This window comes from Chionomys nivalis, chromosome 2 (assembly GCF_950005125.1).
Source record: "Chionomys nivalis chromosome 2, mChiNiv1.1, whole genome shotgun sequence".
In the NCBI taxonomy this organism is placed as follows: Eukaryota; Metazoa; Chordata; class Mammalia; order Rodentia; family Cricetidae; genus Chionomys; species Chionomys nivalis.
In genome coordinates this window covers 56,855,749-56,883,438 of record NC_080087.1, presented here as the reverse complement: position 1 = coordinate 56,883,438, position 27,690 = coordinate 56,855,749, and the positions used below count along the sequence as shown (strand labels likewise).

Sequence of the window (27,690 nt, the reverse complement as noted above, 5' to 3'; positions counted from 1 at the left end):
AATAAACAAATATTCCACAGCGTGAATGAATTGAACACATCTTAAACTAATAGTCCACAGCAGGTGGGGCCTCAGAAGAGAGAACTAAGAGCCGGCATGGCAGAAGTGGTGTCTTTTGTTACACCATTCTGAGGCTGAGGGCATTTTCACAGCACACACCTGTAGACAGGCGCTCTGGTTCCTGGGCGGGAGGCGGGAGGTGGGAAGGGTGTGGGGGGCAGGATAAATGTCCAGCACCCCCTTTTGATGTAAACTTACTTCTCCTGGTGACACCTGCAAGTCTGTAAGGTAGAGACTGGCAGACAGTGCTCCGTGGGTGCTGTAGGCATCTGCCAGAGGGCAAAGCTGCTGCATGGACTGTGGCCTGGGAAGCTCGATTCTCACATTATATCCTTAGAATTTCATGTCAGTCGTTTGAACTCGGACTCGCACATCCACATCACATCCACATCACATCACACATCACACTCACACGTCACACCTTTGCACCTGCTCTGCCCCACACTTGATGATCACTGAATCTAGGCTGTTCAGCAGTAACCAGGTGGTGATCAATTTCAGAAAAGCCTTAAGTTATGCATTTACATTTTCCTTCTATGAGCATGGTCAACAGTCTTACAAGATGATACCCCCCCCCCGTCTCTGCTCTCTCTCTCTCCCTCCCCTCTCCCCACAGTGGTAGTAGTTCAACGTCCAGTCCTCTTACCTCAGCCTCCTAAGAGTTAAGATGCCCTTTAATACAATTTAGTAAATATTCCCATAAAGACTTCTCATGCTTTCAAGATTTATTCCTAGGTCCTATGGAAAAGTTACTTCCTCAGAGGCTATGCTGATGATTGTAAATACAATCAATATTTACTTATTAATTTTATATTCAGGTATCTGGTGAGCATTATGTCTAAGAGTTTGTCTATAGATTCTCTTGTAAATTGCCTGCAAATGAGAATGATTATTTTTCTTTTGTCAAAATATTGCAACTTTTCCCCACCTCTTTTAAAAATTTTAATTAATTAATTAATTAATTAATTAATACAGTGAGATAGTCTCACCCCATAGTCCAGGCTGGCCTTGAACAATCCTGCCTCAGCCTCCCGAGTGTTAGGATTATAAGTCTGAGCTGCCATGACTAGCTCCTAGCTTTTCTTTATTACATTGCTTAGGACTCTAAATCAAAACTGGAGGGAGCTGGCTGCCTCCTCGTTGATGTTAAGGAATTGTTTCATGATCTCACCAGATGAAAATAATTGTTGTAGGCCCCCTCACCCCTTCCTTGGAGACAAAATCCCAATACATAAATCAGACTAGCCTCAAACTCACAGATATCTGTCTCTCTCTGCCTCCAGTATGCTGGGATTGCATATATGTACTATTATGCCTGGCTTTTTAGGTACCATTTGAAAGACCATAATAAAAAAACCAAAATCTCTGTCATTAAACCTAGTTGTTAATTCATATGCTTGCCAGAGATCCATTAATTATAAGCATTGCTTTTTCAATCTGTTAACGTAGTAAATTACATTATTAGACTTTCTTTTCTGATGTGTGTGTGTGGTGTGTGTACGCCAGAATTGGAGCCTCAGCGTAGTGCATGTGGAGGTCAGAAGACAATCTCAAGTGTTAGCTTGGGTGTTGATTCTCATTATCCCCCTGTTTGAGTCCCTCTTGTTCCCCTCTCTACCTCCCATCCCCCATAGGAGTGCTGGACTTACCTAGACAGGCATGTGCTCCACTGGTCCTGGCTTCTGTGTGGGGATCTGAACTCAGATCTTCAGGTCTTTGTGGCAGGTGCTTTATCTGAGCAATCTTCTGGTGCCTAGGTTTCTTTTAGGAAGCTGTTGTACGTTGTTGGATTTAGTTAACTAATATACTAATATACTGTTTCAGATTTTTCTGAATGGTCAATGTATTTGCCATTTCCTTTGTCATATTAATTTTGTGGTTTTGTTTCAAATTTACAGCATCATTGTAAAATGAGTGGAAAAGTACAATCAAAGTGTGTGTGGATAGTGATTACTGATTAATTAACAATTCCTTCTCTTTCTGTCTCTGTCTCATTCTCTGTCTGTCTCTCTCTCTGTCTCTTTCTCACTCTCTGTCTCTCTGTCTCTGTTTGTCTCTCTTTCTCTCAATAGAGTCTCATTGTATTGCGAAGGCTGATCCCAAGCTGCTAGGCTCAAAAGGTCCTCCTCCCTCTGTCTCTTGAGTAGACCCGACTACAGGTACTTGCCACCATGACCAGCTAATTCTCGTGTTTAAAGACTACGTGTACTGTCATGTTTTCTGCTTGGTTTAGCTTCAAATAATGTTTTTCTGTTGGTTTGTTTGTTTGTTTTTATGAGAATTTGTTCACTTTTTTCCCCCAAGTTTTCAAACAACGTTAAATGGTTCCATCTCAGCTTTTAGAGGGTGAGGTAGAAATCTTGGTAGTTGTTTGAGACCAGCTTGGAGTTCATAGTAAAATCCTGTTTCAGTAAAGAAATAAATCTGGTGTGTGACTCTGTACCCTGTAGCTCTGTGGTAGAATGCTTGCCTAACATGCGAGAGGCCCTAGCTTCAGTTTCTAGCACCTCAATCAATCAATGTACATTTTAATTAGTTTTGTCCCTAATGATAGCTTTATTATTATTATTATTATTATCTTACTTGTTCGCAACTGTGTGAACCATACTTGCTGTATGCTGGGCAATCTTCTAAGGCTCTGCAAGAACTTTATTGCACCTCCGTCCAGCCTAGGAGGAAACTGAGGCACAGAGAGATATAATGCTTCTCCTAACATTGTACAATCAGTAGGTTGTAGAGCTGCAGTTCAAATCAGGCATTTTGACTGTAGAGGTCACACTCCTCCACTCCTCCTCCTCCCGACCCCCATTGAGACAGGATTTCTCTGTCTAGTACTGACTGTAGTAGAACTCATTCAATAAAACCAGACTGGCCTTGAACTCAGATATCTGCCAGACTCTGCCTCCCGAGTGCTGGAATTAAAGGGGTACATCACTACCACCCTGGCTAGAATTCACATGTGGCCTCTTGTTAAATTAAAATTGCTTTTCATGTTTAGCTTGATGTTTAGTTTCATGTTTAGTTTGATGCTTTATTTTTTTTTTTAATTTTTTATTTTCGAGACAGGGTTTCTTCGTAGCTTTTGGTTCCTGTCCTGGAACTAGCTCTTCTAGACCAGGCTGGCCTCGAACTCACAGAGATCCACCTGCCTCTGCCTCCCGAGTGCTGGGATTAAAGGCGTGCGCCACCACTGACCAGCTTGCTTTATATTTTTTAAAATTATTTCTTTGATGGATCTTACGAATAGTTTAACTCTCATTGGTTGTTTTTTTTTAATTTTTGTAAAGATTTATTTTATGTATACTGTGAATGCCTGCATGTATGTATGTACACCACGTGTGTGCCTGGAGACCTCAGAGGTCGGAAGAGGCTGCTTCCTCTACTGGAGCTGGAATTACAGGCTGAGCCACCTTGTGGGCCCTGGAAACGGAGCCTGCATCTCTGTAAGAGCAGTGAGTGCCCTTAACAGCTGAGCTGCCTCTCCAGGGCCCAGTCATTAACCCTTCAGTCTCCAAGTCGGACACTATGCTGTCATCTCCAGGGCTCTGCCCCTTTTAGGAACCAAACCCAGAGGCTGATGCTTGCTAGACAAGTGTTTACCACAGAGTTAGGTCCTCAGCCCCCTAATGAAAGACTTTTAAAAGTTCCCTCTTTGCCCCCAGTGTCTAGCACAGATAGCAAGTCTCTCTGCGTTTCCTCCAGACTTTGTAAACTAAACTTACCTTTGTAATCTAACTGACATCTTTGCATAGTGAATCAACCCCATTTCTCTGGACTGAGACATTTCTGTACTTGTTTTCATGAGCTGGCATGGTCTACATTTAGAGTTTTACTATGTGCACTTGAATGAAAGAAGATAGAATTTACTTTTCTTTTCCCCTTTGGCCTTACCCGCAGCAAACTGACTTCTTACCGTGACTGCTGTGCGGCCCTGGCCAGCTATTCCAGATGCTACGCTTTGTTTCTGAGTCTGTTGAACAAATACCAGGAGAAACAGGTCAGTCATGTGTTTCTTTCCTCGGTGTCCTCAATGCCTGTGCACTGGTGTACTTGTGGAAGCCCATGTTATGTGAGTTTATGCTTTTAACATGCTGGTTCCTGCCAGAAGCTCCCGTGAGTGGTATAGTGGCCCCAGGAGCAGTGAATACGTGTGAGGATCACACAGAGTGCTCCAAGACAGAAGCTGCCTCCCTGAGATATGGTTGTTATGGGCAGCTCCCGATTTAGGGTGTGGACAGCGGGAGTTCCACTCGTGTTGGGGATTTACACACTGCCTGCATGAGCCCTGGTGTGGGCACGAAGTACGCTGGCTATTTCAGTAGAAAGAAGGGCAGAAGGCCTGCCCATCAGCATTTTTACAAGAACCAAGGGGGATTTAACGAGCAAGCACAAGCTTGGGATCCTCTACATGGGAGGTACCTTGAATATTTTTTTTTAGCCTTTAAATTCACTATTTTTTTTTTTTGATCCTGGTGTATTTCACAATACGGAATTCTGAGATAAAGCAATTGAAGATTTATTTATTTATGTGTACATATGTGTGCCTGAGTGTGTGTCTGTGTACCACATGCATACAGGGACCCTAGGAAGCCAGAAGAGGGTGTTGGATCCCCTGGAACTGGAGTTATAGGTAGTTGTAGACACCTGATGGGGGTCCGGGGGACTGAACCTGGGTCAGCGCAGCAAGTGCTTTAATGAATCAGGAAAGGTGTGTAATGTGTTTTTTACATCCCAAACTTACATTTATCCATTTAATTATTTATTACAGACACACACACACACACACACACACACACACACAATGTGTGGAGATGAGAGGACAACTTGCCTAGTTGCTTCTCTTTCTACCAGATGGGACCAGGAATTGAGATCAGATCATGTTAGACAGCAAGTTCCTTGCCCCAGTGAGTCTTCAGGCTCCATAACCCAATGAGGATTCTTGCTGACCGTATAATTGTTTTCAGTGATGAATTTAGCCAGATGTGGTGGCACATATCTGTGATCCCGTAATTGAGAGGTGAGGGAGGAATACAGGTAGTTAAGAGGCCAACCTGGGTTACATGTGAGACCGCCTTAACAAAACAAACCTCACAGATGACTTCTCTCGGATACGGTTTTTCTACTCAGTACAAATGCTAACATTTCGACTATCTGTTAAATAGACCCTTCTTTTATTTACCTTTGTAAATGACCAAAGAGACGTTTTAAACATGAACTCAAATATATTTATTTTGATTATAGCAAGTTCTTAAAGTCACTTAAGTTGCAGCAGCTTCAGGCCAGTAGCTGAAGTCACATATCGACCTGGGTGACATTCATCCAAAACTGTCTATGTGTCAGGCCCCAAACCCTTAAAACATAGACCCTATTGCCACCAAATGGGACTGAATTTGAATTTTCCAGCCAAGTACTTCTGCTGAAAAGGACTACATTTGTCAGCTTACATTATTTTAGCCACTTATTGTGCTTTTAGTGATAGAGAAATTTCTGTCATTGCTTCAATTTAAAGATAAGACCTTGCTTAAAGTCCTGGTAAGTTCTTATGCCAAAAAACGATCTGCAAATATTTACTTGTGTATGTACACATATAAGAGAGATGGAGTAGAAGTCAGTGGGACAGGAAATTGACGGCAGAGGGCAAATGGCAAAGGCAGGCAGAGCCTTGCTGAGTAGCCCAGGCTGGCCTGTCCTTGAGATTCTCTTGCCTCAGCCCCCCAAATGCTGGAATTACAGGCGTGTGCCACAATACTTTGCACTGCGCGTGAGTTTTCCTCTGAGTATTTGGGCTACAAACCCTTCACATGAGTGCTTTACATTTTCTACAAACTGTATCCTTTAAAAGACTTCAAGATGAGAGAATTCCTCATGTCAGACAATAAGTGAACTTGCTTAGTCTACTTTAAAGCATTCATAGCATGCTGTTTACTTGTCCACCAAGCAAGCACTTCTTTTTCCCTTCCTTCCTTCCTTCCTTCCTTCCTTCCTTCCTTCCTTCCTTCCTGCCTTCCTTTCTTTTTCTTTTTTTGTTGTTTGGTTGGTTTTTTGGAGACAGGTTTCTCTGTGTACCCCTGGCTGTCCTGGAACTTGCTTTGTAGATCAGGCTGCCCTCAGACTCACAGAGATCCACCTGCTTCTGCCTCCCAAGTTCTGGGATTAAATGTGTGTACCACCACTGCCCAGCATCAAGCATTTCTTAATTTAGATTTTGTAAACGAAACTATCTTTGTAATCTGACTGTAATCTTTTGACAATGAATTAATCCAAAGATAAACCTTGTTATTTTGGACGTTTTTCTTTTGCATTTGGGGGATTCTGAGGGAGCTGTGTTTTGGGGAATGAAAAGTGCACTCCCACATATGTCCCTCTGGAGGCCAAAGGTCAGGGTTGGGCATTCTCCTCTCCTGCTGTCCACCTTACCTTTTGAGACAGGAGAATTCACAGAAGCTGGAGCTCTCTGATTGGCCAGGCTGGTGGCCAGCATGACATCACCCAGATCTCTGCAGTGCTGGGATTACAAGTGTGTGCCACCTCGTGCAGCTGTTCATGTGTGTGCTGGGAATCTGAAATTAGGGAACCTGAAATCGTTCTTGCGCAGTGAAACTCCACGGTGTGCAATGCTTCGATGCTTGTGTATTGCACCATGGGTGAACTCATCTTACCTCAGGAAAAGTGAAAGTATTCAAAGCTTACCAATAAGGTGTGAGGGGAGAAAGCATGGCTTGACAATGGCCTCAGTCTTTAGCGGAGCAGTCTCACTTTGAATTGGCTGTTGACTGATTGAAGCCTAGCCATTGTGAAATTGGGCCTAATTTGTAGGTGTGTAGATGGTGGATAGGGTCACTGCAAAAGTTACGGGTCCATTACCTTATAAGCTGTTTTTCTGGTGTATTTCAGTTACTTTCTAAGGCAACATATCAAAGAAAGCATTTAATTTGGGCTTTCAGTTTCAGAGGGTTAGACTCTATCATGGCAGAGCGAAGCTATGATGGCAGGACCAGCTAAAGACCTCACATTTTAATCTATAAGCAGGAGGCAGAGAGAGGCACAAACCTCAAAGCCCAGCCCTAGTAACGTTCTTCTCTAACAAGGCCATGCCTCCTACTCCTTCTGTCTTAGGGTTTCTATTACTGCAGAAACACCATGATCACAGCAACTCTTAAAAAGGAAAACATTTAATTGGGGCTGGCTTACAGTTGCAGAGGTTTAGTCCATTATCTTCATGATGGGACTTGGTGGCATGCAGACAGACATGGTGCTGGAGAAGGAGCTGAGAGTTTCACATCTTCATCCAAAGGCAGTAGAAGTAACTGTGTGTCACATTGAGCATAGCTTGACCATGGGAGACATCAAAGCCTGTTGTTGGAGGCCACATATTCATTTCCCAGCTACCTAGACTCCGGAATTAATCACTCAGAAACAGTATTATTTAAATCACTGCTTAGTCAATCACTTAAGTGTATTCCTAGCTAGCTCTTTTATCTTTGGTTAACCCATTTCTATTATTTTATATTTTACCATAAAGCTTGTGGCCTACTGGCAAGGTTCTAGCTAACAGCTTGTGTCTTTCTTCTCTAGCGGCTCTATAGCGTCTTCCTGACTCTACCCATTCTCAGTATGTATCTTTTCCAGCCTGGCTATATTCTATTAAGCCATTGGGCTAAAGCTTCTTTATTCATTAACCAATAAAAGCCATACAAATACAGAAGGACTTCCCACACCAAAAGCCCACCCCCACAGTGACACACTTCCTCCAAAAAGGCCATGACTACTCCAACAAAGCCATACTTCCTTATAGCCTGGTCTTTCTTTGGATCACCAGCTCCCAAATAATAACATGGAGGCTTCTTATTAATTATGAAAGATTGGCCTTAGCTTAGGCTTGGTCCCAACTAGCTCTTTTAGTTTCTTTAAATTAAACCATTTATATTCATCTACATTCTGCCACATGGCTAGTTACCTCCTCTATACTATATGCCTGACTCCCTCTATGTCTCATTCATTGGTGGATCCCATGCCTCAGATTCTTCCCAGAGTTCCTATCTCTGCCCAGAAGTCCTGTTTATCCTCACCTGCCTAACTATTGGCTGTTTGGCTCTTTATTAAGCCAATCAAAAGATGTGGTGAAACAGCAACACATTTACACACAGTGTGATCAAATACCCCATAATACCTCTTAATAGTTACTTTCTATGAGGCTATTTTCTTTCAAACTACCACACCTTCCCCAAAATTCTTTCATGTGGGGACTAAGTGTTTAAAATATACACGTATGGGGGTTATTCTCATTCAAACCACCATAGTTTCTAGCCCCAAAATCTTATTGTAATATTCTTGCTTTGTTTTTTGTTTGTTTGTTTGTTGTTTGTAAACGAAGATTACGTGTTTGTTTCCCAGCTCTCTAGACCCAAATAATCACACAGAAACTATATTAATTACAACACTGGCCAATGGTTCAGATGTACTTCTAGTTAACTCTTACATCTTTAATTAACCCATTTCTATTAATCTATGTATTACCATAAAGTTGTGGCCTACCGGTAAGGTTCTGGCATCTTTCTCCTTCAGCAAATACATGGCATCTGCCTGACTCTGCCTTCTCTTTCCCTGCATTCAGTTTAGTTTTTCTGCTTAACTCTATTCTGCCCTGCTATAGGCCAAAGCAGCTTCTTTATTAACCAGTGGTAATAAAACATATTCATAGCATACAGAGGGGAATCCCACATCATCTCCCCTTTTCTGTCTAAATAAAAAGGAAAGTTTTAACTTTAAGATAATAAAATTACATAAAGCAAAACAGATATATAATCTATTTGTATCTGAAAATTATAACTATAGCTATTTGTTTTCAACTCCATCAAAGACTCCAGACGGATATAATTACCTAAGTAAACAGGAAGTACATTGTAAGTAACTTCTAAAAGTCTATAATTGACAGAGACATCTTGATGCCTGGACAATCACCCAAAGTTCTTCTGTAACATTGGGGCATCCATCTTCAGCCTATAGGCCCATAGTATCTGGCAGATTTTTCCATGAAGAAGGAAATTTGAAAGACTGTTTTGCCTATATTGGCAATTTGTCAGGCACTTTCTTCTGTGTCCTGAAAAATGTCTGGCAGACTCTTTCATAAAGCAGAAGGACTGTCTCACCTTCTTTAAGCAAGTTCAGCAGTCATTTTTCTGTAGGTTCTGCATGTCCAGTTCATACAGCATACTGTCAAGCAATCCAGGCAAAAGCAAGTTTCTTGCCCAAATGTGTAGCCTTGTCACATTAAAGGCAAATTTCATAGCAAGTTACTTTGATATCCATCCACCTCTTTGATGTAATTGGTGCTGCCAGAAGCAGATATGTCTCACTGTTGAGAAAAGTCTAAGTTCTTAAAACATTTTAATACTATATTCTGTAGGTCTTTGAAGTATTGAAGATTATCTAACTGAAATATCTCTATATATATCTAGAAAACCTAACTAACATGACTATAAGTTTTACTATTATAAATTAATCTCTATTAATCTGTAATTTTTAATTATACATTTTAAATGAGCTGCACAAACATAATACCTTAAACAAGAGCAAAAATACATGAACACAGTGTAACAAAATCAACCTAAATTTGCATCAATAGATCAGAATCCATACCAATTTAAAGTATTCATTTCTATATCATATCCTCCTTATTTCCATTAACCATTTATAACCAACCTTTTTAAGATGAAAATAAACATTTGTAAACAATCATTTTGGGAATTTGGGCATTGTTTTCTCCAAATTGCTTTATGGTGTTTGTTGGGTGAAGTATTTTTATGGTTCATAGAGACCTTTTGAGGGGGTCTTATTCTATCAAACCACATTAGCCTGGAAGGAATCCATAGGTTTTCATCTTCTGTGGAAACAAAAGCAGAACCTCTTTTCCATAACGTATTCTTAAACTCAAATTTTGAAGTCAAGATACCTTTAAAATATATATGTTGGTTTAGTTTAGCATTCCCCAGAATCAAATGCCTCTCTGGAATCAAAAAATTCAAAGAAAACACAATAATATGCATAATCCAGACTCTCTGGGTATATTCTATCTTTACATGGTTTATTTTTCTCTATTAGTTTTTAATATTTATTTTATTATCTTTACTCCTTTAATCTATGACTGTCTGTACTCTTTCATATTACTTTTCCATCTCTTTAAAGACTGTTTTATTTTAAAACTATTTCTTTTTACAACTGTCTATACTTTTTTCCCTCTCCTCCCAAGCCTACATGCATTTTTAAAAACACTCTGTGTCTCATTTAGAAGTCTTTTATGTCTAAATTTGTCCTACTGTGTATCTGAAATCTTTTTCTGGCAATCATTTCCTTTAAAATGGTAAGCAATGTGCTCATGGCAGCCCTGGATGCTGGCTCCTTCTCTCTTGGCCTTTTAACATGGTGGAGGTACATTCACTACAGCTCTGGGACCATTGGGTGGGAGCTGTGCTCACCACCTCAACTCTGGGAAGCAGTTGGCCCATGCTGCCACCAAGTAACTTGCAGCACGCTGTCCACAATCCCCATTCAAGTGGTCCAAAGATTTCCCCAAAGAGCCAGAACCATTTGTATCAACAGCATGAACCAGGAAGCCGTCTCTTAAAGAAGCTGCACAGTTTTTGCTGTTAACACTGAGTCAGGAATCCTTCTCTTAAAGGAATCACACCTCTGCTTGCCTCTCTAGGAAACAAATCCCACCCAAGAAAATGCTGCTACCAAAAAGCCATGATTAACTCTGTTCTTTTGTGTCTAGAATTGCTTCCCAAGCTCTCTCAAGGTTTTATGTGGATGTAGTTGTCCCACGTTAGCATCATTTGTAAATGGAGACTGCTCGTGTGTTTTCTGGTTGCCCAGATCCGAATAATCTCACAGAAACTGTATTAATTGCCATTATTTTTTTTTGTAATTACACTGTTTGGTCAATGGCTCAGATGTATTTCTAGTTAACTCTTACATATTACATTAACCCATTTCTATTAATCTATGTATCACCATGAGACTGTGGCCTACTGGTAAGGTTCTGGCATCTTTCTCCTTCAACAGCTACATGGCAACTGCCTGGTTCTGCCTTCTTTCTCCCTGCATTCAGTTTAGTTTTCCCACCTAGTTCTATTCTGTCCTTCCATAGGCCAAAGCAGCTTCTTTATTAACCAGTGGTAATATTCTCAGCCTGCAGAGGAGAATTATACATCAGTCATTGTTGTTGTTTTGAGATAGGACCTCAGTAGCCCAGGCTGACCTTGAACTTGCTGTACTCCTGAGTGCTGGAACTAGAAGTGCACTACCATGCTTAGCACTCATATCTTTTTAAATGCTTATAAATGCTCAGTTCTTTATTATCGTATTGGCTTCCTCATTAGTGAGATAAATAACATGTGTGGGTTAGGGCAGAGCTTGAGGTCTCATATAGCTCAGGCTGGCCTTCAGCTTGCTAGGAAGCCAGGATTACCTGGAGCTCCTGATCATTCTGCCTCCACATTACGGGTGTACTCCATCACACTCAGCTGAGAAATAATTTTTGAACTGTTAATTTTTATGTTATGTTTTTAACTTTTGAAAATGTATCTGTGGAACTAGAGAGATGACTCAGTTTGTTAAGAGTACCTGTTCTTACAGAAAACCCAGGTTTGATTTCCAGTCTTCACATGGTGGCTCACAACCATCTATAGCTCCAGTTCCAGGAGATCCCATGCTTCTTTCTGACCTTCTCAGGCACCAAACACATATATGGTGACATATGTGTGAGCTAAACACAGATACACATACAATGAAATAAATAAATATAAGAATGAAATTTATTTTTTTACAAGTATCCCTTATTATATCTTTTACTTGAGTATTGCAATGTTACAGTTTTGAGCTTTTTTTCTGGTAAGAAAAATACCTAATTTATACTTTCCTCCAAGCCAAAATATTTTAGAAGAGCAGGGAGAGTAGTCAGGCTACAAGGAAGTAATTATGCATCTCAATTACTTCCTCAAGTCATTAACCAAAGCGCCCATAATTCTCGTACCAAGAATATCACTTATGCAGATGCCTTGCCCACTGCCAGGAGCTCCCCAGGGGATACAGGCCATGATGTGGTGTGTGTGTGTGTCTGTGTGTATGTATCTCTGTGTGTGGTGTATGTGTGTGTCTATATGTGTGGTATGTCTGTATGTATATGTGTGTGGTGTGTGTATGTGTATTATGTGTCTCTGTGTGTGGTATGTGTGTATCTGTGTATGTGTGTGTCTCTGTGTGTTTCTGTGTGTGTGTGTGTATGTGTGTGTGTGTGTGAGAGAGAGAGAGAGAGAGAGAGAGAGAGAGAGAGAGAGAGAGAGAGGCTCACATCCGTGACTCTGGGTGTGGAAAGAATGAGTTTAGAATCTGTGAGACGCGTTGGAACCTGTAAAGTATTACAGAATATGTTTTCCTCATACTCCAGTATCTCCCTAAATATTTATGTTCTCCTCCTGGTTTGAAGGAGAAATACTAATAACCACCCCGTTCTTCTCATACTGGTGGGCGCCATAAAAACAGCAAAACAGAGAGGGTAGATTTAAAGAGGGTAGTTACTTCAGATCAGCACAGGCCCCAGGGAACAGCCCAGCCAAATTCCCACCCCACCCCTCATAAATAAAGCCAGTTTCTGGAGAGTCTAAACTTCAAAATGGAACTCAGCCCAATGGCAACTTAAGCAGAATTACTACTGACTCTGATTATAGTGTTGTATGAGCTGTTTCTGCAAGGTTAACCTGGGTTGTAGAAATATATTTAAAGTGTTGTGGTCTCTTAGTGTACAGAGATGGTAGCAAGAGCTTTGCCATCGGGAATGGTCTGCTACACCTTAAAGTTTTGTTTCTTTTTAAGTCAGGTGCCCCCACCAGACAGTCCCAAGAAATTTACCTAATCAACCTACAGAGGGTTCTAGAAACCACATTTCATATTTCAACTATGCCTGATCTTGTCTATCTCAGAAGCTAAGCACTATTAGTTCCTCTTAATTAGTGTTTGGATAGGAGACCCTCATTTCTTTACAGGGCCCCGGGTGATACTTGGTTCTGATAGAAACTGTGGTTAGTGCAGAGTGAGTTCCAGAACTGCCAGGGTTACACAGAGAAACTCTGTCATGAAAAAAAAAAAAAAAAAAAACCCAGCCAAACAAACAAAAAACCCTGTGGTTTGGGAAAGCAGTTTTGACCTTCATTGGGACAGAATACCTATATAATACACTAAAATGAAAAGTCAGCTAACTGAACGAGAGATTGCTTTCTCAGTAGATACCCAAGTACAATGTGGTCCCGAAGATGAAATCGTGCGTATGCCACTGTAGCCATTGAGTGTGCAGAATCAAATGCTGACAGCAGTAAGTAGTAACGGGGCAAATAAATACAAATGAATTTAGTCCCTAAACCCCGCGTTCCAGTGACCATCACAAACCCCAGCCTGGGAGCGTTCTGATGACTTTGGCCTATACTGTAGGCTATTGTACTCAACAACAAGAGGCTGAGCAAGGAGAATTGCAAGTTCAATGCCTGCCTGGGCCACAGCAGAGTGCTTTCAACTTCGTGAGACCCCGTCTCAAGAAAATACTTAGAAGAGGACTGGAAATGGGCAGGGCCAAGCGGTAGAGCTCTCCCCTGCTGTGGGAAAGGCCCCAAGTGTCGGTCCCCAGCAACACAGATAAAATGTAATAAAACCTGTGGGAGACTCTTGTGTTGCTCATCCAAGTTTTAATTTTATACAGTATTTCGGTCTTGTGATGATCACATGCATTTGTAAACATTGCTTTTTAGGTTGAATCAGTTAAATCATAAAACTTAAAAGCTTCCTGAACTCATTGCCCGTAAGTTGAAGCAAACCATGACCTCGCATGTTCTCATGTCTTCCCTAGGGGTTAAGTAAGAATAACTTGCCATTGCTGTGATGAAAGACCATGACCAAAAGCAACCTGGGGAGGAAAGCGTTTATGTCCCTCACAGTTCCTTACGTCCGTTCATCATCTAAAGCAGTGAGGGCAGGAACTCAAGCAGAGGCCATGGAGGCAGGTTGCTGGGTTCAAGTCCAGCCCGGTCTTCAGAGAGAGTTCCAGATAGCCAGGGCTACCCAGAGAAACCCTGTCTAAATAACTGACTTGAAAAACAAAATAGAAAAAAAATGTTAATTTAACCTATGAAGAATGTTAATCCAAGGGATTTATCAGAAATTAGGTGCGGTCTTCATTTCTTTCAGGATGGATCTCTGTGCTGTCCCAACAGCATGTATTTAGACAACTTATAAATTAGCATTAATTGGCCCAATATAATTAGGAATTATCTTGCATATTAAAAACCTAATGTTGAGGGTCTGGAGAGATGGCTCCGTGGTTCTGAGCACTGACTGCTCTTGCAGAGGACCTGGGTTGGATCCCAGCACTCACCTAGCGGCTCATAAGTGTCTGTAAGCTCCGGGTTCAGGGGATTTGATGCCTGCCCTCTCCTGGCCTTTACAGACACCTGGCACACACCCATGAAGTCAGAACACCCATACGCACAAAATAAGAGTAATTTAAAAATTAACGTTGAATAAAATGAAGGAAGGGACCCCCAGTGGGGCCTGGGGGGTAACGCAGGGGAGAGGGGCTGTCCAGTGTGTGAGGTGCTGGGTCAGTCCTGCCCTCAGAAGCAGCAGGGAGAACCAGAGACAGCCGAGCTCCATAGGCCCTTTTGGTTCGTGTCCATTTCTTATCTGCACCCCTCATCTGACTAGAACTGGACTGTATTCTCTGACACACACAGTTAGCTAATCCTTGGTAGCTGCTCTGAGAATGCCCTGCGTGCCTGTCCCCTGTGCTTCCGAAGCACTCTGCACTTCTGACTATGATGTGGCTTGTCGCCAAGAGCCATGCTAAAATGGAATCAAGATAATTTTTATAGCTGTGTTTTTTAAAAATCTTTTTTTTCTTTTCTTTCTTTTTTTGTTTATTTGTTTATTTACTTATTTATTTTTTGTTATTGTTTGAGACAGGGTTTCTCTGGCTGTTCTAGAACTCTTTCTACCGACCAAGTTGGCCTGCTTCTGCCTCCTGAGTGCTGAGGATTAAAAACATGGGCCACCACCACATGGCTTAAATATTTTTTTTTCTTGTTTGATATGTGATCTTTCTATGTAGCCTCGATAGCACGGAACCCACCAGGCTGGCACTGAGTAGGTAATCTTTCTGTCTCTCCCTCCAGAGTGTTGGAATTACAAGTGTGTGTTATGATTTAAAAGACCGTACAAGGGGCTGGAGAGATGGCTCAGTGGTTAAGAGCACCGTCCGCTCTTCCAGAGGTCCTGAGTTCAATTCCCAGCAACCACATGGTGGCTCCAAACCATCTGTAATGAGATCTGGCACCCTCCTCTGGTGTGTGGGTATACATGGAGGCAGAAAGTTGTATACATAATAAATAAATAAATCTTAAAAAAAAAAAAAAAAGACCGTACAATCTGAAATCCAAAACACAAACCTCTAGTCCTAGCACTAGGGAAACTGAGGTAGGAGGATCATGAGTTAGATACCAGCCTGAGCTACAGAGTGAGTCCCCTGGACAACCTCCCACCACCACCAAAAAAAAAAAAAAAAAAAAAAAAAAAAAAAGCTTCATACTGACAAATGTCACCTGCATACACGGGGGAGCGGGGCGAGGAGGCAGGGAGCTGTGTCAGAAGCTGCGGCCAGCCATTTCCACAGCACACTTGAGGGAAATCCTGTTTAGAACTGGGGCTCACTTCTGTTGGGAGATCTAAAATACTTCTTCCCCGTATGCTGCTGTTCTGGTTAAAGGGAAAAAAGAGAAATTATATGAGGAAGTCCCCAAAGCATGCGTTTGCCCGATTGTTAAGTCTGATCTCATCCTTTAGAACAGGTTCTAAGTGTACTGCAAGTTAAAGAAGAGGTAGGATTTCACGTTTTGTTTTGCTTACTCAGAGCTCCGCCTGCCTCAACCTCCGCCTCTGGAGTACTGGGATTGAAGGCCTGCACCTCCACTGCCCAGCTGGATTTCACTTGTAATTCCTATACGTCTCTGCTGTGAGAATGATTTAATAGGCATGAGAATGCATATGTTTTTGTAAAGCGATGCTGTAGGGGTTAAAGTTGAGTTCAGTGGGTCCTCAGCTTAATCCCAGGCTCCATGCTTGCTTTATCTTGGAATGGCTCTCTTGGGGAGCTTTGGAAATGCAGGTTTCTGGGCCCCACCCTTGGTAGTTCTGATTGAGGTCTGAGGGGACACAAGTGCCCATTTCTAAGGAACTCCTGCAGGGGCTTGGAGGACGTAAAGCACGAATAGTTGGGGGGGTCACCCCCTACCACACATCCTTCAGTGGGTGCACAGAGACTTTTAGGTAGATCTCCAGAGGTCTGCAAACGCTTCCTCAGACCATCCTGGCATAGCGTGAGTGTGTCACAGCAGAAGCAAGTGGTGAGCCAGCCAAGTGAGCATCTCCGGAAAATGGTGAGATTGTCTCATTTGCCTTTGCATGGGCAGCGGACAGTTTCTGGTCTTTTTGCTCCCTGTGTGTATACTGGGGGAGGGGGCACGTTAAACAAGTGCCTCAGCACGGAGTTTCTCCCCAGCTAGAGACAGTTTCTTCAGGAAAACAAGATGCTATGTTATATTGTGTTATGCTAGACTCTTCTTCCAATTTTCTCTGCCAGACTTTTGTCAAAACAAGTTGTCCCGGGACCAGTTGCCATCCTTGGCAGGCATGCAGTACCAGAGTAGCCCACTCAGGAGGGATGAGACGAGGGCCCTTGGGACCCTGAGAATGACCGGCCCAGGGGAGGGTACGTGGAGTCAGTTAAACAGCCTCCAGTTGTTGACTTGTGAAGAAAAACAAGACTCTGCTGCCATTAAAACAATCCAGTGTTCATGTCGATCTTCCCTTTTGAGAGAGCACAGTATAGGCCCATCTGAACTTCGTGAGTTTGCAGCAGACATGTGTGAGGGTTGTGTGGTATCCCTGTTGATGGCACATCTTACACCCAGCCTTGGGTGAAGTGGGTGCGGTCTGCAGTTGATGGTTGTGGTCTACCCCTGGGGGCATCTGGTTCAACCATCTCTACAAAAGCTCTCCCCCCAGACTTCAGCATGGATGTCCACCCGGACAAGGGAAGTACTTCAACTTAGAGATGTGTAACTAACCTGTTCAAGCTCCTAGACACCATCAGGTCTCTGTGGGCACAAGACAGACAGACAGAAACAGAGTTGCCATCAGTCGGATTGAAAGCCACGCTTTCCAGTTAGGTAAGAATTCCTATCAAGGTCCAATTAAAGGGCAAATCTCCCTTAAGAAATAGGCACATATTGTCTGCTTTCTGGTGTAAATTGCATTTGGTACAAACCAAATGTGCAAACAGATGGGCTTAATAAAGGAAAAGGGAGCAAGCCCTGTTGCTGAAGCAGGCCTGCTTTCCCAGGCGCCTCTGATGTCAGCGCTACTACATTTAGAAGCTCAGCAAAATACGCGTGGGTTTGATTTTTGGAAGAACATGAAGGGATTTTCCCCATTTCTTCTGTAAATATCTGCTGGGCAAGAGATCTGGTAAAACGCCTGGAATAAGACTTACATAAGGGTGACAGCCTTTGACAAAGGTCATGCGCAGTTCCGAGAGAATAGCCCTCATCTACATTAGTATTCAGTCACCTTGACCCACTATCCCTCTGGCTCTTTGTACTTTTAAATGGGGTGACTTTCTTTTTTCTTTTTAACGCAGAACTAGCAGATGCAGGATCACCGATAGAGTTTTGCAAACTCTGTAGGGAATCACCACCAGACTGGTCGTTGTTTGAGCTGTGTTTAAAGTCAGCCTCTTGTTCCACGTAGGTCCATTTAGACCCGTAAGAGGTCCCTCCAACCAGGCACGCAGGGTGAACCCTGATTTGGACAGCGTGGGCATTGTGTTGTGGGAAGAGAGGCCTGGAGTGGCTGGAGGTGGGGGCTGGAAGCCAAAGCCTTCCCACTTATCCAGCTCCGTTGCTACCCAGGCTTTCAGCAGTGCAGAGATAGCCACCCCCCCCCCCCCAGGCCTCTTCGCAGCTCTGGAGGATTGGTTAGGAAGGTGCCTCCACCCCTTCCCCTGGTGTCTTTTGTGGCAACTTGCTCCCCCTGGCTCTCTGCCTCCTCCCTGGCAGGAGCGTGCCCTTTGGCTGCCTTCCCGGCCTCTCTGCAGGCGCATTTCCAGCATTTCCAGTGGGGGCCGGGAGATCATTTGGCTGAGCTTGCTCCTTGTTCAGCCTGGCCCTTGTTCTGCACCCTGACCCGGCAGGCACAGTGGGCCCGAGCTTGCTCAGCTCACTCCTTCCAACTCTTGCTGCCCATGTGGGACCAGCTCTTCCCCGACTCAGCACAGAACCCAAACGCCTTCAGGTCTGCGGCTCGCCAAGGAGCCCAGCACAGCGAAATTCGGCTGTGGCCCTGGGAGTTTTGAGTGGCAGCCACATTCAGAGGCATAGAGTATGGGGGCTGATAGGGTGGGCGGGTGGGTGACCAGCTCTGCCTAACAATGATCTCCCTAGATCCTTGGTTTTGAGGCTGTGGTGTCTCAGATTGCACTGCTGTACCCATTTGTTAACTGCTCGGGTCAGCTGGCATCCACCTCGGGTGCTGATGGGTTAGTGAGCATCTCCCCAGTAGACCACAGCTTGTCTTCCGCCACCTGTAAGCTCACAGAATGGGTTGGTTTTATTTCAAGGTGGAAAGCTAGATAAATAAAGCAAACGGGAAATCCTGACTCGACTCTAAGATGCAGGAAATTTTACCCCGAGTTTAAAAACATGACCAAAACGGGGCATTTTGATTAATTTTATGGTTAAGAATGTGAGGGAAAGTCAAACTTTCAGTCCGTTTATATCCTCCTTTAAGTTTAACCCTGGTTTTTGTTTGGTTGGCTTTGTTTTGTTTTGTGGTCCCCCCCAGCCCCACGCGGTATGGTTTCTTTGTGTATGTAGCATTGGCTGCCCTGGAATTCACTCTGTAGACCAAACTGGCTTCTAATGGACAGAGATCCCCCTGTCTCTGCCGGGATTAAAGGTGTGTACCACCACCTCCTGGCTAAAGTTAACCCATTGTTGAAGATCTTTTCAAACTGTTTTCCTAGGCGGAGACATCTTCTAGGTAGGCGGAGTCTGCGGAGCACAGCTTGCTAGCGGTCCTTCTCCTATGGTCAGCAGCGTGCACAGGAGCTATTTTAGGGAGCCGAGGGGAGGGTGTGAGAATCATCTGCTCACTCCTGCTGCCAGTGGGTGGGGAGCACTGTGAGGTGGAGCCCCGCTGGTCACGCAGGGCAGTTGGCACATGGATGCCACTTCACAGTGAGATAACAGGCAGTGGATGTTTTTGAGCAGAGAAATGTTCTGCTCCCTCCCAAGAGGGAGAAGTGGTTCCAAGTCTTGCCGTGCACAGACAGGTCACCAGGGGCACCTTTCATAGGAGAAGAGAGATTGTGAGCTGCTGTGGTTGGTGAAGGATTCAAGATGCCTCAGGGGCCAAGTGTGGTGGCGCATGCCTTTAAATCCCAGTACTCAGAAGGCAGAAGCAGGCGGATCTCTGTTTGAGTTTGAGCCTGTCTTTTTGGTGAGTTCCGGGACAGCCACGGCTATGTAGAGAGATCCTGTCTCGAATTCCCTCCCCAAAAAAACCATGCCTCAGGACTGAGTGATTGGGAATTGAGGGCAGTCTGGAATGAGGTATTGGAGTCCTCCAACGTGCTCCGAGTTCTGGCTCTGTCTTGTCCCTCACCACTGGGATCTCTGGAAGCCCAGTTTCCGTACCCTGAGTAAGGGTGAAAAGGGCCACAAGCTCCTGTTGGCTTTAGGCCACAATCTCTCACATGGAAGGGAACTCCCACAGTAGCTGCTGCTCGGGCTGGAGCTGGTCACAGACCATTAGCAGTGCTCTCGTCTGTGTTCCGTCTCAGCCAAACTCATTTATTTACAATTCGTGGGGCCCGTAAAGTCTAAGCAAGTGCATGCCCTGAGCATAGGGCATGCCATGCTGGCCTGAAGAAGACAGGCCTGGGAGGCTTGGGAGGTTTGGAGAGTATCAGGCTGCAACTGCTTGTCTGTGCACTGGTTGACTGTGGCTGCTGTTAATTCTATTTCCAGCAAACTTGGAAAGCACGTGTGAACTGGCTATACTATCTTCTCCATGGGTGAAAGCCTGGCCAGATTCACCTTTATTTTGCTGTCTCAGAACCATGCAATCATGGTCTGGGCGTGCTGTCCTCAGAGACCCTGAAAGAGCGAAGGGGTGGAGAGCAGCGTGTTGATGGGATCGTTTTCTGTTGTGAAATTGGGGGTCTCTGAGCTGACTTGGCATTCTTGGCGTATTTTCTATAGGTGTTTATGGGTTTTTCGTTTGTTTGCTCGTTTAGCTAAGAAGAACTTTATGTACTTCAGGTGGGTTGGTCTGGGAAGTAGTGGGTAACCTCTGTGCAGGTCTGGTTTTGGGGGTGGGGATACTTTTCCAGGCTGGAACCAGGAAGAGCCCTGGCTACTTACAGCAAGGCCAAGACCTTGCAGAAACCTTTGCTCAGCTTCCAGTCTCAGGACTGAAGAGGAGTCACACAAGCTACGGGCAGGGGCGGGGAGGGGGGACGGTTAGGAACAGCCTTATAGGAGACTGCTTCTGTTTTGGCCTCTTTTGTGCTCCTGGCTTCTTGGAAAACATATTTGAGAAAGGTGGGAAGAAAAGATGCCTCAGTCAAAGGACAGAAACAGTGAGGGAGTCATTGGTGGAAGCTGGGTGCTGCAAACAGCACAATCTGTCTCCCCCATTTGTTGATCTTGCATACCATCCTTCAGTTGGCACCGCCACTGCCAGGATCCACCCCCTCCCTGTTCCATCTGAAGGCAGGGAGAGAGGCACTGTGACAGTATTAACCCTTCCCGCCCTGCGACCACTTTGACTGCATCATCTACACCTTGCCACGACCCACACGGATGATAGGATAAAAAATATTTAGATGTGGCAAGGGCCCAGGGGCAATTTTAGGAAAAGTCATCCTTGGTCTGTCCAGGTGAATTCACAGGCTCTGGAATCAATGCTTCTGGCAGCTGAGCAGAGATGGGTGGCGGAAGTACCTAGACCAGAGGAGCCCAGGAAGGGGGGAAGGAAGAAGAGAAAGCAGCACACATAGAATTCTTCCCAATGCAGCGGCTGACATTTGCGGAGTAAATGGATTAGTCCTGACAATGATTTAGCAAGATGAAAAGCTGTGTGCTAAATTCCCCAGACATTTTAAATCACTCACGAGGCCTTTGCTGCCTCTTTGAACGGTCCCTTGTGGGGATGGACCAACACCACAGGGGAAAACTAAAGCCACTGTTGGGAAACGGGGGAGGAGCTTGCTGTCTGGGCTAAGATGCTGGGAACAGCTTTGTTCAGATGGCAAAGATCGTGGCCAGTGAGTAACATGGTTCATGTGTGTTGATTAAGCCATGTTTGAAGATGAGGTTTGTTGTTTTGTCAACTGGACACAAGCTAGTGTCAACTGGCAAGAGAGAACCTCAGTTTAAAGAAAAAAAAACAAGCTTCCATCAGATTGGGCTGTAGGCAAGCCTGTGGGGTGTTTTCTTAATTGGTAATTGATGCGGGAGGGTCCAGTCTACTGTGGGTGGTGCCACTCCTGGGCTGGTGGTCCTAGGAGGTGTAAGAAAAGCAGCTGGGTGTGAAGCTGAGAGCAAGCCAGAGAGCAGCAGCATGGCCTCTGCTTCAATTCCTGCCTCAGGGTCCTGCCCTGACTTCCCTCCGCCAGAGACTGGATGTGGAAGCATTAGCCAAGTAAAGCCTTTCTTTCCCAAGTCGCCTTCGGTCATGGTGTTTATCAGAGCAGAGAGGGACCCGGCCAGCACATCGGGAGGCCAGTGTGTTGCTTGCTTACACCCCTGCTACGGTCAGTATTCATCGTTACAGAAGGCAGAGCTTGTGTAAAGTCAGAGAGCAAATCGGAGCATCCGCAGCAGTTCTGCTCACAGTCATGGGCTTGGGAAATAGGAAGCAGAGTTTTCTCTCGAGGAACTTAGTGCTTGGTAATGCCCTTGGCCCTGCTTCTCTAGGGCACCTGGCCTGGGTGTTGGGAACGCTGTCGCCAGAGCCCAGGGCCTTTGGCATCGGGAATTGCCGAAGGAATGTGTAGTGGGATTCAGGTCCTGGTGAAATCCTGTGCTTGTGGTAGATTTAAAGCCCGCAGGCGTCAGCTCTTTTGCGGAATGTGAATGGCCAAGCAATGATGACTTCACCGCAGGCTCCATGAGATTGCCCACCTTTTAAAGATTACCTCCCCCAGCCCTGTGCACACAGCAGACGACCACAGCCAGTGTCCGTGCACCCCTGTGCACACAGCAGACGACACAGCCAGTGTCCGTGGCATTTCAATGTCCATCTCACGTTTCTTTGTGATAATTTTTTTTTTTTGAGACAGGGTTTCTCTGTCTAACAACCCTAGCTGTCCTGAACTAGCTCTTGTAGACCACGTTGGCTTTGAACTCACAGAGATCTGCCTGCCTCTGCCTCCCTAGTGCTGGGGTTAAAGGCGTGCGCCACCACCGCCTAGCCCTTTGTGATAATTCCGCTGCTCAGGGGCTCCATTCTTTCCCCACCTACCTTCCTTCCTCTTTTTTTTTTCTCAAAAAAATTGTGTGTGTGTTCAAGCAGGTGTGCAGGCACAGCCATGCCATGGCACACATGTGGAGGTCAGAAGCTAACTCTGGGGAGTAGCTTCTCTTCACCTACTCTGTGGGTTCCGGGCATTGAACTCGGGTCCTCAAGCTTGGCAGCCAGTGCCTTTATCTCCGAGTCATCTCACCTACCTCTTTCTTCCTCTGTCTCTCCATCCATCTCCCCCATTCTTCCTTTTCTCTCTCCCTCCCTCCCCCTTTCCTTTTCTCCCCTCTCTGTCCATCTGTCCCTTATTTTTTTCCTCCCTCTTTCCCTCCCCCACTCCCTGCATTTTAGAGGCTGGCTTTGAACTCACAGTCCTTGCAGGTGCCAGGATTCCAGGTATGCACTCCTACTCCCAGCTTTGAGCATCCTTTTTTTCTGCACTCCTGAAGGCTGCCATCCTGTCTCCGTATGCACACCCCCAGCACCCCACCCCAGCTAAGCAGCAGTGGGAATGAATTTTTTCTTTCCAGGGGTGGAGCAGAAGCAGGGTCTCAGGTGACTGCTGCCTGCAAGGAGTTGAACAGTCTCTGAAAATGACTGCCCCCTCCTGGACAGGTTCCAGTCCTTGCCACAGCGTTGGGCTCTACCCCTTCTTCAGGATGGCAAGTAGCTGACAGCTGCACCAGCCAGCGGCAGCCCTGCTGCTACTCTGCCAACGTCAGGGACATTTCTTCAAGAACAAGCGGGAAGAAGTTGGCGTTGGCAGATTTGTCAAAAGGTGTCCTTTGCCCTGGGTCTTCCCAGCTCTTCGCCACACCCAGCCCCTGTGCTAGGCCTCAGGATCCCATCTCTTAACCTTTGTGCCTGGCCCTTGGCCCCGCTCCCTCCCTTAAGACTGATGTAGCTATTAATCTGATCAGCAAAGCCAGAATTGTGGAAACCCCCTGGCTGCTTTCCTAAGTCCTTAATTGTCTGCAAAGCCTGCAGGGCAGAGGAGGGAAACCTCCCTGCGTGGGAGGATCACGGAGTCCAGGATCTGTGCCACTTTGATAGCCATGGACCTGCACAGATCCTGCAGTACCCAGTGTAAAAGGTCTCCGTGGCAGGTACCCTAAGTACCACACCCAGCCCTGGGATGGCCCTTAGCAAGGATTCCTTTATAGTTTCCTTCCGGGTGACCTTATCCACTCATTCACTCCTTCTTCTTCTTCTTCTTCTTCTTCTTCTTCTTCTTCTTCTTCTTCTTCTTCTTCTTCTTCTTCTTCTTCTTCTTCTTCTTCTTCTTCTTCCTCTTCCTCTTCCTCTTCCTCTTCCTCTTCTCCTCCTCCTCCTTCTCCTTTTCCTCCTCCTCCTCCCCACCCCTCCTCCTCCTCCTCCTCCTCCTCCTCCTCCTCTTCTTCTTCTTCTTCTTCTTCTTCTTCCTCCTCCTCCTCCTCTTCCTCCTCCTCCTCCTCCCTTTCCTTCTCCTCCTTCCTCTTCCTCCCTCCCTCTCTGTCTCTGATGTGGGATTCCCCTCTGTATGTTGTGAATATCACTGGTTAGTAAAGGAACTGCTTTGGGCCTGTAGCAGAGCTATAGGGGAATGGAGCTAAGGAGGAAAACTAAACTGAGTGCTGGGAGAAAGGAGGCAAAGTTAGGGAGAAGCCATGGAGCCGCGGCTGGAGACAGATGTGCTGAAACTTTGCTGGTAGGCCACAACCTCATGGTGGTTCACAGATTAATGGAGATGGGTTAGCCAATAAGAGGCCAGAGCTAATGGGCCAAGCTGTAATTTAATTAATATGGCTTCTGGGTGATTATTTCAGGGCTGAGCAGCTGAGAAACGAACAAGCATTCATTCTCTCTCTCTCTCTCTCTCTCTCTCTCTCTCTCTCTCTCTCTCTCTCTCTCTCCCCCTCATCCAGGCTATGTGGAATTCATCATGTAGCTCATTCTGGCTTTGAACACATGGAAATTCCTCAGCCTCTCATTCTAGATTTTACTGTTCTTTAAACAACAACAACAAAACACTGATAAATGCTGGTCTACCATATACAAAGCTCTGTGTCCAGTTCCCACTACCAAATAAACTGGGTTTGGTCCTACAGTCCTGCAGTCCCAGCATCAAAAGGTGGGGGCAAAGGGCCAGGAGTTTAAGGCCATCCTTGGCTACATAGTAAACTCAAGGCCAGTCTGGGATACACGAGACCATATCTCAAGAAAAGCCAATAAATAAAAGCATATGTATAGAAAAGTACATTTCTACCTATGTATAAACTAGCAAACAATTTTTTAAAAGTTGTAGTCATCACTCATGTCCAGAATTAACAGTCATTGTTTGAATATGGGGTCCCTCCGTAGCACAGGCATGGGCTACATGAGGAGACCCATCTGAGACATACAGACAATCAGACTCCCCTTGCTGCAAGTGTCAACAGTGTGGAAATCAAGAAGCCCTGCTGTGACCCATTCCTCTGTTAGGTGCTTGATTGTTGAGGACAGTGCTCCAGTGGGGAGAAGGGGTGTTGAGGGGGAAGGGGATTTTGTTGTTTTGGGTTTTTTTTGTAAAGGATTTGGATGCTCAAGAAATCTGAGCTTCATTGATTGACATGACATACAAAGCTCACTCAACTAATTGTTCTCAGGGAACTTCTTAAAAGACCACCCAGATTTTGAGATGAAGGCTCCCGTCAGCCCCTTTCATTCCTCCAGGGCCACCAAGCACTCCTAATCTCTTCTGTCACTTTGCTCCCGCCTTGGGACCCACATGCTGCAAGACTTTTGCCGAAGCCAGATGTGATCCATTTGACTATTAGTTAAGTTGTGAATAAATTAAATAAGACGGCATTCTTGCCAACAACTGTTCCAGCTCTTTTGTGCTTGTAACACTCTGTCTTTTGTTTATTGCAGGATTTGGTAATTCGCATTGTTTTTATCCTTGGCAACCTGACAGCAAAAAATAACCAGGCCCGGGAACTTTTCTCCAGAGAGCGAGGGAGCATCGAGACTCTGCTCACACTGTTCCAGAACTTCTACCAACTTGACCAGCAGTCCCCAGGGTCGGGGCTCTCAGGAGCCAGGCCGCCAGCGGAGACAGAGGATGTGCTGGTCAAGCTGACCCGCGTCCTGGCCAACATAGCCATTCACCCACGCATCGGCCCAGTGCTGGCCGCCAACCCTCGGGTGGTGGGCCTCTTGCTGACCACGCTGGGTGAGAACCATAGCCTGGGTCAGTTCCTTGGAGGGCTGTGGTGAGGGGTTTGGCTCACTCGAATGAACCTTCTTAGCTGTGGAAAGGAAAAACGCTTTGGGGGATTTGGCTCAGTTGGTAGTGCTTGGCTGACAGGCACACACCCTGGGGTTCAACCTCCAGCACTGTTTATACTGTGTGGGGTGGCACATGCCCGTGATCCCAACCCTCGGGAAGTGGAGGCTGGGAAGTTAAAGGCCAGCCTGGCTACATGAGATAAAACCAACCAACCACCACAAAACCTGTTTGTCTCTCTTTTCTATTTTTGGGGTCAAAAAAAGAAAAGAGGGGGTCCAAAAGTCTTGATACCTTTTCTAAGGGCATGTCCCAGTGACATAAATTTCTCCCATTAGACTCTGCCTCTCACTATTGGCCACCACAGTCTGGCAACAAAATGGTGAACACAGGGGCCTTGAGAAGACGCATCCAAACTATACAACAATCACTTGACAGCTCTCCCCAAACTGAGAGTCACTCAGAGTTTTCCTCTCCTTCATAATGACACGCAGTCTCCAAGTACATTGGTCCCCACCTCGTGCCCCTGGGGTGTCATACTGTCAGGAGCCCCCAACCGCTCCATGCCTGCCTCTGTCCTCCTCTGCAGGGCGACCATAGCATCAAGAGTTGAGGCTGGCGGTGCTGTGAGAGAGAGGGACGGAAACTCACAGAAGGCCCCTTATGCATCACGCTGAAAATCTGTTCATTTGTTTTCATACTCACCAAGTGTTTGGTTTTTTTTTTTCCTCATTCTTTCTTTTCATATAGCCCAGGCTGGGCTATCTAAGGATGTGTCTAAAGATGACCTTGAACTCCTGATCTTCCTGTCACTACCACGTGAATAAGTGTATACCACTGTCCGCAGTTTATGCAGGGCTGGGAATGCCACCAGGGCTCTGTGCATGCTGGGCAAGCCTTTGCCAATGGAGCTGCGTCTCCAGCCTGTGTAAATTTACTCAGAGCCCCAGTAAATACTTAAAAGTTCAAGTACTAGGTTCAAAAAACTACTGGGCATGGTGGGTGTACCTGTAAGTCCACCCAGGAGGTGGAGGCAGGAAGGGGGCCAGTTTGGGGGTGACAGAGGAAGCAGGAAGCCATCTGTTGTGTTTGGAAGACAGAGCCAATGATAAGGACTAGACAATGGCCTCTCATTTGAGAGGCAGGATGTAGGAACTAGAGTAAGATACCCAGGTTGGGTCCCTATGACCACGGCATGTGGGTTGGGTCAGGTACATCTCAAGCCACTGCAGACCAAGGGCCCCACCTGACTTTTCTGGACCCAGCTGTGGGAAATGGGGTAGCATGACCTACTTTGCTGCGTCTCCTGGCAGGCCATCACGTCATAGGAAGTAAAGCTTTCTCAAGCAGCGCCTCTTTAGCTCTGACAGCCAGCTTGTTCCCCAGCCCCAACCTCTGTCGCTGTGCATATGGCATCCCTGGATCTGCAGGGCCAAGCGTATCTGACTCCCCCATCCCTTGGTTTCAGAATCCAAGTCACTGGGAGACTGCGAGGAGCTGGTGATCAACACCACAGCGGCCATCAACAACCTGTCTTTCTATCAAGTGAAGAGCTCTGTCCTGCAACACAGAAAGCTGTATGTTGCCGAATGTAAGGCTCAGTTGGGCATGGCTTCACTGACACTCAGCTAAGGTCTTGGTTTTAGTACCTACAACACACCTGGAGGTGTTACTGTGAGAGCTGCCCGAGAACATTGCCCGTGGGAACAATGTGTTTCTTAGTGCTTATTGAAATGCCCCGTGGTTTGTATTGTAGC

The 27,690-nt window shown here is 45.5% G+C and overlaps 1 protein-coding gene across 1 annotated transcript in view; it reads left to right on the top strand.

The window, feature by feature from the left end:
- The window catches only part of Armc2 (armadillo repeat containing 2), a 107,080-nt gene that overhangs the window by 67,082 nt on the left and 12,308 nt on the right, over positions 1-27,690 (top strand). The window contains exons 12-14 of the mRNA XM_057761749.1: positions 3,958-4,057; positions 25,579-25,879; positions 27,402-27,524. Of these exons, the coding sequence (XP_057617732.1) occupies positions 3,958-4,057; positions 25,579-25,879; positions 27,402-27,524 (524 nt within the window). The remainder of the gene's footprint in view (positions 1-3,957; positions 4,058-25,578; positions 25,880-27,401; positions 27,525-27,690) is intronic.